An 18,308-nucleotide genomic window follows, 5' to 3' on the forward strand; every position below is an offset into this window, starting at 1 on the left:
CTAGCTCTTGACTAACTGTTCACAGCCCTGCCCTGCCCTGCCCTGGCCTCCCCCTGTGGCTGTTCTGTCTCTTTCAGGGCCCTATGAGAATGAGAGCATCTGGGATGGTGGAGGCTTTCTCTGCCCTGATGGCCTCCCTGGTCCCCTCTGCCACTGGACAAGGTTGGCCTTCCTGAGAGATGATAAGACCTGTATTTTCAAGCATTTTGGGGGTGGGTAAGGACTGACAGGAGGCCTCAAGAGTGCTTTGGACAAGAAGCCCCAGGACTTGCTTTCTCAAAGAATTCTGTTATGCTCTATCCTTTAGAACCCCCTACTTATCCCTAGGTTTATGGCATTACCAGAGGTTTGTTCTATATATGATCTTCTTCACCTCATAAGAAGAGTGACGAGAAGTCAGGAATTATTCCATTGTTGAACAAAAGCATACACTAGTGGCTGCAGAGCAGAGACGAGGCTATTTTGAAAATGCCCAAAGTCATAGAAGCTATGGATGTGCGGCTCCTCAGAGGTGAGACACCCTCAAAGGTCAAGAAAACACAGTTCTATTTTGCAGATAGAAATATGGAGTCCAACCAGCATAGTCACATCTTCCAATCTGTAGAGAATTAAAAATAGAAAAAGCACGATAGTCCCAGAATCACTGTGACTACTAGAAAACGAAAGCCCAGGGAGGGCTGTGGGATGCGAGGTAGAGGAGCAGCACACATTGGCAGGTTACGTGGCCCACAGGACAGTTAGGCGGATGTAGTGGCTGGGCTGCATATAAATGTATATGCGTAAAGAAGACAGGAAGGAAATCAACGGCCTAAAGCATCATTTCTTATTTCTCTGAACAGATTCTTCTGACATTACATTTCCCAATGAATTTGGAGATCACAACACCATCTCTGATTCTTCTGAACCCACAGATTTATTGAGACTCTCCTCTATAAAGGACAAGGAAACTCCTGAATCTACATCAAGTTCTGGTGAATCCTTTACTACTTCCAGTCCCTATGGAAAAATCTCTACATCTGTTTCTCCAGAATTCACTTTTTACACAATCACCAAAGACATTTCCATGCCAGCATTTGTTACAAACTCTTCTTATGGCGCAGAAATGGTAAGTTCTGTGTCCCCAGTGAGCCTCAGTGGGGTCTCTACCACCTCAGTGGTTTCTGAACAAGCAGTAACAACTCTCACAGAGCAAAGAACACACTTTCCTACTGAGGCTGGCATGTCTGAACCACCCGTTTCCCCTGACATAGCCTACACAACTGGCATTCGGGGCGCCTCAGCCTTTTCTAAGCCTGAAGAAGCATCTACCAGCACTACTGTCATAGGTCCTAGTGAAGCCTTTATCACCTCCAATGATTATGGAGAAAAAACCCGCATCATTCCCAGAAGAATCCACTTTACACACAACCACAGCAGAAGGTTCCTCACCGACCTTGTCTCCTGAGTCTAAGCACAACACAGAAAACGCAAGTCCTTTTTCTACATCAAGTCCCAGTGAAGTTTCAACTACCACTTGGGATTCTGAACAAAGGGCTACAAATCCCTCACGTGCTCCAACCGTCAACACCACCATTGCTGATATGTTGGAATCAACAAATCAACCTTCAAGTTCTGAAGAATCAACTGTTAGGCCAACAGTCTCAAAACAGACAGCCACTATGTTCACTAAAAAGACCACACAGCATGTCACCGCCTCTGATTCTTTTATACCTACAGGTTCATCTAGAACCTTCTCGACTAAGAATGATGAAAGTCCTCCATCCTCATCAAGTCCCAGTGAATCTCTGACCACGTGTGGTCCTTATGGAGAAATGACTACATCACTTCCTCAAACATTTACTTTCTACACCACCATGAAAGATGTTTCCACACCAGAATTTGCTACGGACTCTTCTTATAGCACAGAAACTACAATTCCTGCTTCCCCAACGAGCCCCAGTAAAGTCTCTAACACCTCGGTGGTTTCTGAACAAACAACCACAACGCTCTCAGAGCAACCAACTCGGTTTACTACTGTGGCTGATAAGTCTGAGTCAACAGTTCCTTTGGACACCTCCCATACCACTTGCAATGGGAGTTCTTCTGCCTTTTTATACTCTCAAGAGGAATCTACCAGTCCTCCTGCTTCAAGTCTTGGTGAATCTTCTACTACTTCCAGCGATTATGGAGAAAGAACCACATCTTTCTCAGAAGGACCCACTTCCTACATAACCACATCAGAGGGTCCCTCACCAGCCTTGTCTGCTAAGTCTACCCACAGCACAGAAGGTATACGTTCCTTATGTCCCTCAAATCCCATGAATGACTCTACTACTGGTCGGGATTCTGAACAACCTGCCACAGATCTCACAGAGGATCCAACCTTATTCACTACCTTTATTCAAATCTCTCACTCAACAGTTTCTTCTGACATCTCCCGTACTGCAGACATTGGGAGTTCCGCAGCCCTTTCAAGTCCTGGAGAAGCATCCACCCGCTCATCTGACTCAAGACCTATGGACACTACATACATCATGAAATCCACAGATCACAGCACCATCTCTGATTCTGCTGAATGCACAGATTCATCCAGCACCTCATCTACCAAGGAGAATGGAATTCCTGTATCCACATCGAGTCCTGCTGGATCATTTGCCACTTCTGCTCCTTATGGGAAAATGACTACATCACTTCCTCAAAGAATCACTTTTCACTCAACCACCAGAGTCATTTCCACGCCAAAATTTGCTACTGACTCTCCTTATAGCACAGAAACCGCAAGTTCTGCTTCCCCTTTGAGCCCCAGTGAAGTCTCTTTCACCTCAGTGGTGTCTGAACAAACCACCACAACTCTCACAGAGCAAGCCACTCAGTTTCCTGCTGTGTCTGATATGTCTGAATCATCAGGTGCTGAATCAACCACTGACACTTGGAGTGCTTCACCTTCTTCAAGCCCTGGAGAAGTATCTGCTAGCCTTGCTATATCAGTGCCTGGTGAAACCTTTATTACTTCCAGTGATTATGGAGAAAGAACATCTTTCCCAGTAGAATTCTCTTTCTATAGAACCACAGCAGAGGGTCCCTCGCAAACCTTGTCTCCTGAGTCTAACCACAACACAGAAAACGTAAGTTCGTTTTCTTCATTGAAGTTTCTACTACACTTGGAATTCTGAAAAAAAAACAGACACAAATCTCACAGAGGCTCCAACTGTCTATACCACCATTTCTGATGTGTGTGAATCAACCATTTCTTTTTCTCCTTTCCATACCACAGAAATGGGGAGTTCAACAGCACCTTCAAGTTCTGAGGAATCATCTGCTAGTCCAGCTGTCTCAGGACAGACAGCCACTACATCCACACATCATACCATCATCTCTGATTCTTTCACACCTACGGGTTCCTCTAGGACCTTCTCTGCTAAGAATGATGAAAGTTCTACATTCACATCAAGTCCCAGTGAATCTTTGCGCCCTTCTGGTCCTTATGCAGAAATGACTACATCACTTCCTGGAAAATTCACTTCTACACATCCATAAAAGATTTTTCCACACCACTCTTTGCTACTGACTCTTCCTATGGCACAGAAATGACAGCTCCTGCTTCCCCATCAAGTCCTGATGAAGTCTCTGTCACCTCAGTGGTTTCTGAACAAACAACCACAACTTTCACAGAGCAACCAACTCAGTTTCCCACTGTGTCTGGTATATCTGAATCATCAGGTGCTGAATCAACCACTGGCATTGGGAGGTTTTCAGCCTCTTCAAGTCCTGGAGAGGTATCTGTTTGTATCCTACCTCCCCTTTACATTCTAGTGAATTCTCTACTGCCATTGTGGTCTCTGCACAAACAGTCACAACTTCTCCAGCAAAACTTATTCCAGCGAAACTTTGTCTGATGTGTTGAAATCAACAGTTTCTCTTGATAACTCTCATGCCACAGGCATGAGGAATTCTGGGATGCCTGATTTATCATCTACAGTGATCTTGGATACCACCATTACCAGGGAGGAGAGATTGTCTTCTACATCAAGTCTCGGTGACTTCTTTACCACTTCTAGTGGTTATGGGAAAACAACCACATCTTCTATTCAAGGATCCACTGTCTATGCAACTATCAAGGCAAGACCCGCAGCAACATTTGCTACTGATTTTTCCTACAGCATGTCAAATGCAAGTCCTTCTTCTCCATCGAGTCCCAGTGAAGTCTCTGATACCACTCCTAGGAGCCAACCTACATCCCCATCAAGTTCTAGACTATTGCCTTCAACCATTGACACAACCTTCACTGAGAGCTCTAATGTCTTCACAACTACTACCAATTCTCCCAATTCAGTGGATTTCTCTGATGCCCCTAATACCACAGCAAATCTGCGTCCAGTGCACCTCACCCAAAAGGACGTTGTCCCTTTTGCTCTTTTTCCTTTGCTTGTCCTCTTGTAACTTTTGCATCCTTACTTTCTGTTATCCCATTCCACATTCCCTTTCTTGATCTTATCTCCTTTTCCTCTCACTATCTGTTTAGAATTGGGATAGAGACAGAGGGGTCTCAGCTAGATGAGTGATTATCTGGTTTCGTCTCCCTCTTTCAATGCCATGGCTGACTGGGACCTGGAATGGGAGCCAGGGATCTTGTGTCTCTGGCTTCCTTGAGAATTCTGCCTTTCCATAGGATATTGCAAGAATGGGGCCACCTGGGATGGAAAGCAATGCGTCTGTCCACAAGGCTTCTTTGGTCATCAGCGCCAGTCCCTCTTGGACTTCATCACCATAGGTAATGACCTTTGTTGAGACCTGCAGATCTTCCCCGGGCTCCTTAACCACCTAAAATAGGGTGGCAGTCCTGCAGGGGACCACCTACTGCTTGTTGTTGGTAAGTGCCCTCTAGTTGGTTCTGACTCATAGCAACCTTGTGTAGGGTTTTCAGAGTGTCTGGTGGGTTTGAACTGTTGACCTTGTGGTTAGCAGTCCACTGTTTAAACTACAGTGTCACACCAGACCTCCTAACCACTACTACACCTTCATTTTTGCAGGGAGAGGAGATAATGTGACTTTTGTCCCAGGTCACACTGTGGTTAGAACTGACCCTTCTGAGTCCCCCATTGGGGCCCTTTGTGCTAGTTTACCTGTCCGTCTCCTCAGGACATTTCTACCCCAACACTTTCCGGAGCCTTCAATTGAGCTCTCATTGGGTCTTAACCCTGGACACTAACTCCTCATGTTATTCAGAGACAAGGGGCCATTCCTCTCCTGCCTCTTGAATTTCCAACCTCTCTCCTCCCCACTTCCTCTGTTTCCATGAGACCAACAGGCAGAGAAGTAACCAATTTCTGAAGACATTACTGAGAGGTTGCTTTCTCATGCAAAATGTGGCCTGTTCCCACAGAAACCCCAGAAAAAATCAATGCCACTGTAGGTGTGACCATGAAAATGACTCAGAGGAATTTCCCAAAAGACCTGGAAGACTCATCCTCCAAGGCATACCAGGATTTTATGGAACTCTTCAGGTAAAGGAGCTTTGTTGTGAACCACAAGGTCGGCAGTTCGAAACTACCAGCTGTTCCACGGGAGAACGATGAGGCTTTCTGCTCCTGCAAAGATTTACAGCCTCAGAAGCCCTGTACAGGGTGGCTATGAGTTGGAACCGACTCCACGGCACATAACAACAACAACAACAACAACTTCAGGCATCCGGTAAGGCAGAGAAAGCCCAGATTCTCCAGAGAGGAAGTCAGATGTGAGAAGGGGGTGCAGGGCCTCATTCTGACTGGATGAACTGAGCTTTTTGGCTCAGGTCCCCTCAGTTTTTCCAAGTCCTGAAAGATAGTCATCTTGAGAGGTGCTCATCCATTAGCCCTTTCCTCCCCCACCAAAATCTTGAGTAAAGAGGGCATCCCTGTGTTTTCCTGTTTTTCTTTCTATGGACTGACACATGAGTTTCCATAGAAGATACACTGGGGCTACTGCCCCCCAAGACAGGGAACAGGATCACCATGGGCTCCAAACCTGTGTGAGTGAAGAGCTCAGTTGTCTTGTTTCTTCCAGATGGATGAAACTTACAAGGCCCTTCTTGCTTATTGGGGTGTGACTATGAGGAAACTGCTGTGAGCATGTAGGAGGGCAGATGTCTAGATTGTGGGAAGCCCCTTTCCCTATCATTACTCTCTTGTCTCCTCCCAGAATGAATGGTTAAAATATCTGCCTGAGGGTATACCCTTTGGTTGGTTTCATTGATGGCAATGAAACGATATAGGATAGGATGAATGTAAAACTAATGTTTTTCCATGTAAACTATCACATAATTCACAATAAAACATTAAAAATATGTGTATATATATATATATCTGCCTGGCAGTGTCAGATGGATCCCAGGCCCCTGAGGCTACCCCTGAGTCCCTGAGACAATTTAGTCACCATTAATGTTTTCAACAAACATTTATTGAGAGCCTACCATATGTGTAGTGGTTATGAATCGGGCTGCTAGCCTTAAGGTCAGCAGTTCGAAACTACCAGCTGTTCCACGGGAGAAAGATGAGGCTTTCTGCTCCCGTAAACATGTACAGCCTCGGAAACCCTGTACAGGGTCGTTATGAGTCAGAACTGACTCCACGGCACATAACCAACCAACCAACCATATGCCAGGAGTCCTGGTGTGGCGCTGTGGGCTTATGCGTCAGACTGCAAAGTTTTTGAACTACAAGGTCGGTGGTTCAAGCTCACCAGCTGCTCCTTGGAAACGCTATACAGGGTTGCTATGGTTGGAATCAACTTGACGACACTTAACAACAACAACCACCATATATCAGCCCTGTGTTAGGTGTTGGGAACTTAGAGTAGTAGAGCACAGTTAGCCAATTAGATGTATAGTCTGGTTCACATTAAGGTCCGGTAAGGTACAAGGTGCAATGGGAGAGGTGACTAATATAGACTGGTGGGGTGGAGGGAATCTTTCTGGAAAAAGTCACAGCTAAGTTGAGGCTTAGTGGATAAGGAGGAATGATCCAGGAACAAGGAAGGGAGAGTGAGACTGTTATGGCAGAGGGAAGAGAGAAAAAGATTAATTCCAGAAGTTCAAAGATGTTCAGAAGAGTTGGCTGAATGAAAGAAGGAAAGGAGGCCATAGGGGGAGAGATGGTTGAAAGACAACTCATGTGAAGTTATTTAGACATTGACAGCTGAAACCACGAATGCTAATACGTTGACAGATCATCTTGGCTGCTATACAGAAGAGGTGTCCTGGGAAAAAATCATGGGCCACACCGGCTTTTCAGGGACAGTCCCCAAAGGAGTGTGGACAGAAACAGACTAAGGAGTAGGGAGGGAACCGGAAGGTGTATGTTCTAGTGGTTGGGGAAGAGATAGTTTCAGGAAGAATGGAGGAAGCACCGTCCAAAACCATGACATGGTGGAGTTCTTCATGTGGAGATATCACTAGCTCACTCCTTTCCACTCCACGCTTGCCCCTGCTCAGGGATGTGTTGCTGGCAATCCTTCTGAGTCCTGCTCTAGATTTTTCTCGCAAATGTCTGTGACCAAGGACTTTGCCCTCAGGTCTTTTCTTTGGCAGTCACATCAGCTAATAAGCTTCTGGGTTGGAAGTTGTGTCTCTAGTCATCTCAGTCCTCTTCGTTTTAAAGAGCTTGCTTATTTGAGTTTTATCACACAATCAAAGAGCTTTCCTTTCTAAATCGATGAATTTCACCCACAGACTTGTATTATGATCATTGACATTCCAAGATCTTCAGTCTGTTTGCTTGGCTGCTGCCCTCTAGGTTGTTAGCTGCTGGAGGGAAGGGGCTCTGTTCTTTTCTGCTTCTGGTTCACCACTCCTCTTCCTCCTCTGGTCCCACTTGCTGGGAGGTGGGTAACATGGCATAACCGGTGAGTCACATTCTGGTTTCAGCAATGGCAGTGTCATGGTGGAACACGATGCCATCCTCGAGACCAACTACACTTTAGATTTTCAGAACGTATTTAAAGACCTCATTAAGACTGTAAAGGCCAAGATTGTTAATAAAACCAAAGAGTTGTTAGAAGATCCTGAGAAGTGTCAAAGTAGGCTAGCTACAGAACCCTTAATGGTGGTGGGGAATGTTCAAGAGGGGCCTTCGGGGAGGTCTCAGTCTCTCTGCCCTACACACCTTGTTTTGGAACTCCATAGACCTCTCTGGAGTATGGGAACCCAGAAGGTAGGCCCATGGTGTCTTTCTCACACCTCCCAGCCCCAGACTGATGTTGTCACCCACACTGATATCTTGATGCATGTCTGGGATGGGTCCCTGGTGAAGAGTGTGGTTTAGAGGGAAGGGGAGGTCTGGCTACATCCAGGGAGACAGAGGGGAGCACCCCTATTTTGTTCTTTCCCACCTCCCCTTGGCAGGCATCTCAGTTGTGTGCTACAGTGAAGATACCATGGCTGTGACTGAGACTGCAAAGCTAAACTTTGACCCCCCCCCCCAGAGTAAACAGCATATAGGTGGGGTGGAGGGACAGGCTTAGAATGTGATCAATAAGGTGTGGGGGTCAGTGGTGAATCAACGAGGCTGCTGTCTGCTTCCTGCTTCTCACCCCTAGAACAGTGCGAGAGGAATGCCGCAAAGGACTTTGCCCAGTTCTACTATGTGGATGAGTTGGACAAGAAGTTGCTATGTGTGACCAAGTGCAGTCCAGGGACAAAGACACAACTGAACTGTCACCAGGGAGTCTGCCAGGTGCAGCACAGTGGCCTCCCTTGCCTGTGAGAACCTGCCTGTCTGAGCTTCTCTTGAAGGAAGGGCATGGGGGGCGCAGAACTTGGAAGGTATCCCCTCCCCTATTCCTCTCCCTCTGCAGGTCTGGGTGTCCTCATCCCCCCTGTCTCCCATGCTTGACTCCTTTAATGAGCGATAAACACAGATTCCTAGACATGAACATCTTAGAATTGCTCAACCGCTTCCTGAGAGATTTGTAGTTACCCATTTCCTAATCTCTATCTGTAAGGAGCTGTGATAGCGTAGTGGTTATGAGTCAGACTACAGCCTCAGAAATCCTATGGCGGGCTCATTATGAGTCAGAACCGACTCCACGGCACAATACCACCACCATCAATCTGTATGTGTATCTGTGGGGAGCTCGGTGGTTCCATACAATAAGCATTGGACTGTGAAACACAGGGTCAGTGGTTCCATCCTGCCAGCTGACCTGTAAAGATATATAGGGTCTTTACGACTCAATGGCATTTGACAACAACATCTGTCTGTATCACTATCTCTATCGGTTTCTATTTTTATACCTGTATCATCACGGAACACTGGCGGTGCAGCCGCTAACTGGAAGGTTGGCAGTCTGAACCCAGGCAGTTGCTCCGTGGGAGAATGACCTCTCAGTTAGCAGTTAGTTTTAGTTAGCTAATCTAACAGTGCAACACCAGTAAAGATTACAGCCTAGGAAACTCTACTTGGTCACATGGCGTTACTAGGGATCAGAATCAACTCAATGGCACAACAATATATAAGTCATCAGCTTTTTTTACGTCACATCAGCCACAGTGTCATTATCTATAAAAAGCTCTAAGTTCAAGAGACCATAAAATAAAGAACAAGATATGAAACAGCACAACAAACCTACTGAGATGCCACCTTCTTAGAGATGAAATCAGCAAAGTATTGTGTTTCTCAGACAAAGCACCCAGGACTCTCCGATCCCTCTGAGCTCCAGTTATTCCAAGTTCTGTGTTGTAACCCTCTCCAACCTGCTGCCCCTCCTCTCCCACCATCTGTTAGCCTGACGGACTCAGAGACCCTAGCTAGCCAGGCATCTAGTCCTTCTCTCGGAGGGAAAGCTGATCTCCTATCCCTTGGACATTTCATTTTTCTTTGGAGCAATGAGGTGTGAGAAGGGATGGCTCACCCTAAGTTTGTGTGTGACCCAGGTGCCCAACCTCAAAGACACACTGGCACCGGAGACAGAACTGTGAGTGAAAGACTAACAAGAGCCTGGTGGATGGGAGCGTGGGGGCTGTGGTAGCAGTGCTGGTGGTCCTAGTGGTTGTTCTGACTGTCTTCCTGGTCTGATCCCAGAGGACACAGCACAGGTGAGCATCTGGTAGTCTGGGCATAGCAGCCAGCATTGCAGGTTCAGAGAGCAGGGGTGGGGGTGGGATGGGGGATGTGGAAAGGAGGTGTGAGCGCAGACTCCAGGCAGATTGGCTTTTCCATGTCCCAAGGCTTGAGGAACGAGCCCCTATTTCTAGACGCACTCAGGTTCCCCACCAAAACATGCCCTAAGAACCACACAGCACATGGAGAAAGCAGAAGCAAGTTCCAAGGTCATATGGAGAGTGAAGGGCGGTTTCCTTGAGGGAGCCCTGCTGTCTGCTCCCAAGTGTGGAGCCCCTCCTCTGCCTCCTTGACACCAGCTAGCAGGACTCAGGATGTTTCTGTTAGCAGGCAAGCATACGCTGTGTCTCGAGAATGACAAGGAAAAGACATCCCTGGAAGTTTCCAGAACAACAGCATCTGGGATGGTGCCTCGTATCAGAAGCAAGATGGGGGCAGAGCTAGAGCATAGAGAAAGGAAGAGGATGAAGGCAGCACTGAGCACAGTCAGGACTGAGGCAGAGACAGTGGGGGCCAAGGGCTGGGGAGCCTCCAGGCACCCCTCCCTGGTCATACCACCGCCCTTCCTCCTGCCCCCCAGTTCCAGGCCTGCAGCCAGCTGCCTACTAAAGCCATGACTTCTGACCTGTTTGAGTCCCCTCCGGTTGCTTCCTCTGTCTCTGGGCCACACTGGTCAGCTCTCCAGGTCTGCTCCGAGCAGTCAGGCCCCTAAATGAGCCTTCATGTTAGAAGGCCCGACAGTAGGAAAAGTGTTTAGGGGATACTGGACTGGCTCTTTAAAGCCATCCCTTTTACTGAAAAACATTTCCCATCAGCCCTGCTCACCCTAGTGCCTTACCTTCCTACAGATAAGGTGCTGAAGGAGGACAGATGTGGTCTTGAATCTACCTACAGCCACTTCCGACCCTCCCTGGAGAACTTGGAAACTATCGCAGAGGTGACTCAGGGCTCACCCTCGGTTAGGATCTGTCCCTACCCTCTGCCACCCAGGGAAAGGAACCTTGGGAGCACAGCGGATTACAAGCTGGGTTGCTAACCACAAGGTCAGCAGTTCGAATCTACTGGTTGTTGTGTGGGAGAAAGATGAGGCCTAAAGATGTACAGCCTATGAATGAGAATCAACTTGATACCACATCAACAATCATCAGCACCCTCACCTGGGAGCTGCCAAGGGAAGAGGGGCACGAACTCAGCCACTTGGCTGGTCACACAGAGAGGGGCTCCCTCAACTCCAGTAGCAACATTAGAAGTGACAAGACCCAACAACTGCACAGAGCCCCTCTGGCCTCACCCTTGTCTTGTCCCTTCCTTGTTCCACCTCACAGCTCCACTGTCACTGGCCAGAGATGGTAACACTGTGGGTCAGGGAGCATGACAATTCATCCAGCTGTGGAAGGCAAGACGGCCACTGCCAGACCCCCCACTCTAGTGGGTCAAGAGGAAGCTGAAGAGCCAAGACCAGGATTGGAGCCCCCTCAGAGCTGTTCACTGTCTCTATCTCTGCTTGGAGTCTTCTGGGGAGGTGGCTAGGGGTTGTGAGTTACCCTCCTGCCCTAACCCCCACCGCTGCTTAGTTACCAGGCATTCTTGTTTGCTCTGTGATGATTCTTCACTCTGGAATTTCCCATAAATAAAAGAGCAACCTTGAAGTACTGAGCTTAGGACTAATGCTTTCCTTCTCTTCCCCCTGCAGGGACTTGACTGGTGGCCTGGGCCTCTAGAAAGTGCTCCATGAAACATTTCTCCCAAGGCTGGGTGTTGGATCTGAGCATGAGGTGCTTGACACCTTCTCAGGCCCATTTCTGCCTGGTGTCTCAGCGGCAGACCAGCCTCATCCAGACCTCAGGTTACAGTGGAGTGAGAGTCCCAGAGAACCAGGAATGAGCACCAAGCTCTGCTGATGTTGAAGTGGGCCCAAGACCACTCCAGATGATTGCTGGGCCCAGTGCTCGGCTCTGGGCTCAAAGATGTAAAAACTCCCCGGCATCCCAGGGACTGCCCCCTGGTTGGGGCCCATGAGGCAGTAGAGAGGCCTTGGGAAGAGGGATGAAGGGCAGGGTCCCCTCTCCAGGGCTGGATGGGATGCAGATAGACTCGCTCCTCTCTCTGCTCAGACTTGACCTCATCCATTAGTCCACCGCACACTCCTCTCGAGGGGTGTCCTCACTTCCCCACCTGTGCCTTGGTTAGGTGATAAATCATCCTGCGTGCCTTTCGGCTGCCGCCCTAGAACTTCCCTCCCTCTGCCCTTTGTCCTTGGACAGACTCCTCACCCCCCCGTCATATATGAGCTGTCAGACTGACTTATATTTGGACCATCCTCCAGGTTCCCAGTATCTCAGGGGTCAAAGGACTCCTGGGGCCCATTTATTTCTGGGGCTCCTTGGTTTATGCTCATTTCACCAGATGCAAGAGAGAAGGGCATGTCTGCAGCCCTTCAAGCTCTGATGCCAAGGCTGGGGACAATGGCACTTTGCCTGTTGCCCCTTGTCCTCCAGCTGCTGCCCCTTCATACTGCTATGGCCGATCAGGGTGAGTGAGCCAATCCCCCTTTGCCTTGGGCCGCTTCCAGGGAGGGCTGCCTCAACACCAGTGGGCGATCCCTTTTAGGCCCCTCTCCTCCCCCTTGCTTCTCAGGGAAAGAACTGGGGCTTTGGGGGCGGCCATCCAGCCCTGTCCTGGTTCCATCTGTCTCTTGTTCCTCTTCCTGTCATCTCTCCTATCACAAAAGTGAGGCCCATGATGCCTTCTTGTTGTTGCCAGGATTAGATGGCATCCCTTGGACACCACGCAGTGTGGATCTGTCCTCGCCCTGTGGATGTTCCCAGCCAACTCTTCTGACCTCCCACCTCCCAAGCACGAGATAAATGGCTTAACCCTCTGCTTACTCTCAGTCTTATTCTGGCTCTTTCTGCATCCCCACTCCATCCCCAAGGAGCTCTGGTAGCATAGTGGGTTATGTAAGATTTTCTGCTCCTGTAAAGATTTATAGCCTTGGAAATCCTATACAGGGTCGCTATGAGTCAGAACCAACTCCATGATACACAACCACCATCGTCTTGCTTCATGTCCAAGGAGGTCTCAAGGCTCTCATTAGTCCCAGAACCAGAAGAGGGGCTATTGCTATAGACAACCAAACACATGGCAGGGTTTCTGAAGCCCCTGATTCTAACGCTGCCACCAACCACCTGTGTGCCTTTAGACAACTCAATCCCTCTCGAACCCAGGGCTTGGATTCCTTAATTTGCTGCTTGGACTCCATGGCTGTGGAGAACTAGGTTCAGGTCAACAGGTGATGGCAGCGGGTTCCTGATTAGAACTTTCAGCTGCTCCCAGCCCCAGAGATAGAGGGAGGGGAGCTGAGGCAGAAGTGAACCAGGGTTTCCACCTCCTTGAGATGTCCTCCTTGAGGTCATCGGGGCAGGACCGGGGGTCTCTTTCCCTGCAGATGTTATCCAAGCCTACACAATCTTGACTTTGTCCTGCCCTGAGATCCTGCTACTAGGAGCTGTGGGATCTCCTGGCACCCTGACCCCATACTTTTCCCTCCCCCTGACTCTTCTCTAAGGAGGAAATGTGGGGGAAGAACGGAACGCAAGGGTGGAGAAACTACACCTGGGCACAACCTTTGATTTGAGGCCCCCTTGCCTCTAACCCACTGGCTGTAAGAAGCCAACCAGAGGGTAGATTGGGTGGTGATGGAGAACGAATGGATACAGGGGTGACTGTGACCCAGGTTGAGAGCTGTGGCTGGGACTTGCATAGACTCCCAACTTCACATTGAGAGGCTGTTAGTAATAACAATACCACACCTTGTAGGGCACGTTTTCTGTCTTTCCAAGTCTTGGTAATGTATTTCAAATGAGGCATGTAGGCCCTGTGATGGGAAGGACCTTCCTAGGCCCTCTCATCTCCCACCCCACTCTGTCCTCTTGCTTTTTCCCTCCCCTCTTTCTTTACCCTTCTGTCCTCTTCCATCTCTCCCTTTTTCTACCTTTCTCTTTCTTCTTCCCCTCTTCCCTTCTCCCTACATTCTGACTGGTGGGGCTCATGTTATCTCTAGCCTTCACTACCCCATCTGTAAAATGGAATGTTTCTGACTCTCCACTCTTGCTTTAGGATTCTCTGGTTACCTTTTCCCTGTTTCTGGACCTGGCCTTGACTGGTCTCTAGGGTCATGGTTAAACTTGCAGTGTATCTGACCCTTCTATGTCCTCTCTATGGGGACCCAGAGCCCCACTCCTCTTCTGGGATATGGGTCTGTGGATATCAGATGGGTGTAGACCTGGAGAAAAAACAGATGGCCTTGGTGTTGGCTCTTCCCAACAGACACACCCTCCTTCCAGCAAACCCTGATCATATTACACATTAGAGACACAGTGTCCTCTCAGCCCAGCCCAACTCTGACCAGGCAAGTGTCCTCTCGGTCCCACACCCAGCACAATATAACTAAGGCCTGGAGCTCAGTCATCTATTCTGACCACGGGTCACTCTGTCCTTCCTACCCTAGGCCCATTACTCACTTTGTGTCTGCACCACTGTGTCCTTCTGCCCAGTCTAAGGGACATACTCCACCCCATGGAGTTCATGGGACTAAACCTTGTCACATGGTGACATGACTCCTGATTTTCGGGACCAGATCCCTCCCTCCCTCAACTCCCTCTTAGGCACCCTCTCCGCACTCTCGGGGTGGGTGCAGGGTGAAACTACCAGCCCCATCTGCCAAGGGAGAAGATTCTGCCTCCACAGAAGACTATGGGGGAGTTGCAGGTAGGAGGTAGGAAGGGAAGAGAGTTGTCTGCCACCTGGCCTGGGTAGCGCCCAGGAATTTTCCCAGCGTTCTCCTGGGTATAAGGAGACAATGATGATGTCACATTTGTGGTAAGTTTTGACTGGATACCAGACATTGTGAATTTTACCTTGTTGGGTGCTGGGCATTTTTGCATTCCTATAAATCTTCTTGAGTCTTGTTCCTGGGATGCAGTTTAGTTACTTGAAAACACGTTTTCAAGTCTGATCCTTTCAGCGCTTGTTTTTCTGATTTCTTAGGTGGATCTAGAGGAATTCGTAATGTGGGGTAGATTATTCCTCATGATTGAAATGCTCATTGCTCTTTGAATTATGAGCTTTTTCAACACAAATAGTGGGAAATGGTGTGGTGTTGTAAGATAAGCACTGGACTGCTAACCATAAAGTTTGTGGTTCAAATCCATCAGCTCAAAAACTCTATACAAGGTCACTATGAGCAGGAACTGACTCGACAACACTTAACATTTGGGAACAGACACTGTTCCTATCTAGGAATAAGTATGAGGTCCTGTTTTCCCTCTGCCTTTCTAGAGGGTCTTTGCCTGGTATCTGGTAGTTTCCTCAGGCTCATACACCAATCAGTACTATACTTAATATTCGAGGAGGACCCTCTGCCGATCTTGGGCGATTGCTCTGTCCTGTCTGGTAACCCTTTTCCATCAGCTCCAGCTTCCTAAGTCTCCCTGGTTTCTCAGCTGCTTCTCTTCAATACTGGGAGTCACCTGGGCTTGCCCTTGCTGTATTTCTTTCTGGAAACATTTAAAAATTAGTAAGTGTGAACAGTTGTGGGGCTTACCTCGTTTGCTTCCCGTGTCTCTGGAATCACTACTGTATTCGTTCTCTGGTGCTGTTAGAACATGGGGGTGGCTTTAACAAACAGAACTATATTGTCTCACAGTTTGGGAGCCTACAAGTCCAAATCCAAAACCCTGGCTCTGGGAAAAGGGCCCTGTCTCCTTTCAGCATTCCTTGGAGCTCTTTGTGAGTCATACCATCAGTCTTCCTCTGAATCTAGAAACTTTGTAGTACAGGAAGAGCTTAGGCCCAAAGGACATACCTCCAGTCCTGGCTCCTTGAGATGAATAGGTGCTGTTTCTCTGCTTTTGTATCTTTTTCTCTCCTTTCATAGCTCAAAAGAGATTGATTCAAGATACAACTTGATCCTATAGATTTCATCTGGCCTCATTAACATCTTTGTTTTTGTTGTTGTGTTGTTGAGTTGGTTCCAACTCATAACGACCTCGTATAGAGTTTCTGAGGGGCATCTGGTGGGTTTGAATCACCAACCTTGTGGTTAGCAGTCCAGTGCTTATCTTACAGCACCACACCAGGACTCCTTAGATGTCATAAAAGTGAAGATGTGCACTACATGGGGTAATTGCATCAGATAAATGGTGATCACATTCAGATCACACTGTGGGAGGGATTGCATCATATTAGAACTCATCATGGAAGTCAGTACTGCCGCATAACTCATGGCCCCGCCAAATTGACATGAAAGGCTAACTATCACGATCGCCATTCAGTGCTTGTAGAGTGTGCTGAACATTATTTTATACTTTTTGTATGGTTATCTTTTCCTTCTGTTTCTCCTGTTCCTCTTTATCCTCTTTGTTTTTGTTATTTCTGGAAAAAGGGCAAATCCAATTCCTGTTACTTTCTGGAACATCTTGGCTAGAAGTCCAACAAACACTTTTATGTGGGCCTTGACCAGTGTTGAGTCTGTTTTATATACTTTGCTAATTACATTCATTTAAATAGTTTAAACTGCATTTATAAAATTAATATATCTTATCATCAAAGAACTAGTATATGGAATCAAACTGGCAACAGCAACTGGAAAGATTAGACAGGAAACTTAGGGGATAATGAGTTTATGTTAATTGGGGAAACCCAATTCGGGAAAAGAGGGTGAAAATGGTTGTGTTAATGTCACTGAACTATACAAGTAGAATTGGCTGAATTGATGTATGTTCTGCTCTGTAAACTCAACAACAAAAAATAAAATAAATCTAAAAATTAGCATATTCTATTTACACCCTCGGAAACCCTGTACAGGGTCGCTATGGGTCGGACCCGACTCGATGGCACTTAACAACAACAACAACAACATTTCTTATTTAAGAACTTCAGTTATCTGAGTAATAAAATTGCCCAAGTATTTAAAAACTCTAAAAATCTGATATATCAATTTATAGTTTAAAACCTTTGCAAGAACATAAATAACACTACTCCAGCAAGTTTACATTCTTATGTTTATACTCCTACAGCAAGAGACGTATCATCAACAAGTACCCCCAACACAATCACCCCACTGGAGACAACCAGACCTGCTACCATTGTGGGTGTAACCATCACATCACAATCAACTTTGACAGAAGGAGAAACTTCTGCAACAGCTGTTATTGACATCAGCCCACCTCAGATATCCTCTGCTGATGCACACTCAACTGTTTCAAGTACTGGTGACACCAACTTATCGGTGTCAACACCTACAATAGAGAGCGAATCTGGGACAAGTGTCACTAACACCATCACAACTTCGACTTATGTGTCCAGAACATCTGCTACAACTACTGGGAACACCATCACATCACAGTCAACTGCTATAGATGGAGGTACTCCTGCAACAACTGTGGCAGACACCAACACAACCGCAGCTATGACAACAGAGACCACTGCAATTATTACAACCTCTGGGGCCACCACCGTATATGAGTCAAATCCTACAACATCAGGAGTCAATTCTATGACAAGTATCACCAACACCAACACACCAACACCTGCTTCTCCTGGCTCCAGTGTCAGCTCTACAACCTCTGGGGACACCACCGTATCTGACTCAAATCCTACAACATCAGGAGTCACGTCTGTGACAGGTATCACCAACACCAACACACCAACACCTGCTTCTCCTGGCTCCAGTGTAAGCGCTACAATTTCTGGTGACACCACCGTATCTGACTCAAATCCTACAACATCAGGAATCACGTCTGTGACAGGTATCACCAACACCAACACACCAACACCTGCTTCTCCTGGCTCCAGTGTAAGTGCTACAACCTCTGGGGACACCACCGTATCTGAATCAATTCCTACAACATTAGGAGTCACGTCTGTGACAAGTATCACCAACACCAACACACCAACACCTGCTGCTCCTGGCTCCAGTGTAAGCGCTCCAACCTCTGGGGACACCACTGTATCTGAGTCAATTACTACAACATTAGGAGTCACGTCTGTGACAGGTATCACCGTCACCAACAAACCAACACCTGCCTCTCCTGGGTCCAGTGTCAGCGCTCCAACCTCTGGTGACACCACCATATCTGACTCAAATCCTACAACATTAGGAGTGACATCTGTGACAGGTATCACCAACACCAACACACCAACACCTGCTTCTCCTAGCTCCAGTGTAAGCGC

The 18,308-nt window shown here is 47.6% G+C and overlaps 1 protein-coding gene across 1 annotated transcript; it reads left to right on the forward strand.

Moving 5' to 3' along the window:
• The first annotated feature begins 489 nt into the window (after positions 1–489).
• Positions 490–11,957, forward strand: MUC12 (mucin 12, cell surface associated). Its single transcript, XM_006859822.1, has 11 exons — positions 490–511; positions 4,649–4,750; positions 5,363–5,483; positions 5,997–6,080; positions 7,880–8,031; positions 8,357–8,452; positions 8,551–8,713; positions 9,950–10,022; positions 10,654–10,777; positions 10,922–11,031; positions 11,868–11,957. The coding sequence occupies exons 1-11, from the start codon at positions 490–492 to the stop codon at positions 11,955–11,957; spliced, it is 1,137 nt and encodes a 378-aa protein (XP_006859884.1).
• The last annotated feature ends 6,351 nt before the right edge of the window (positions 11,958–18,308 follow it).

Source organism: Chrysochloris asiatica, unplaced genomic scaffold (genome assembly GCF_000296735.1).
Source record: "Chrysochloris asiatica unplaced genomic scaffold, ChrAsi1.0 scaffold00034, whole genome shotgun sequence".
Classification (NCBI taxonomy): domain Eukaryota; kingdom Metazoa; phylum Chordata; class Mammalia; order Afrosoricida; family Chrysochloridae; genus Chrysochloris; species Chrysochloris asiatica.

What these genes read in the sequence shown, in the direction of transcription:
- MUC12 (XM_006859822.1), top strand. Translation starts at nt 490, where the DNA reads ATGGATGTGCGGCTCCTCAGAG. An exon ending in AGATCCTGAGAAGTGTCAAA is followed by an intron (nt 8,032 to 8,356) that starts GTAGGCTAGCTA and finishes TCCCCTTGGCAG; the next exon opens with GCATCTCAGTTGTGTGCTAC. An exon ending in CACAGTGGCCTCCCTTGCCT is followed by an intron (nt 8,714 to 9,949) that starts GTGAGAACCTGC and finishes GACTAACAAGAG; the next exon opens with CCTGGTGGATGGGAGCGTGG.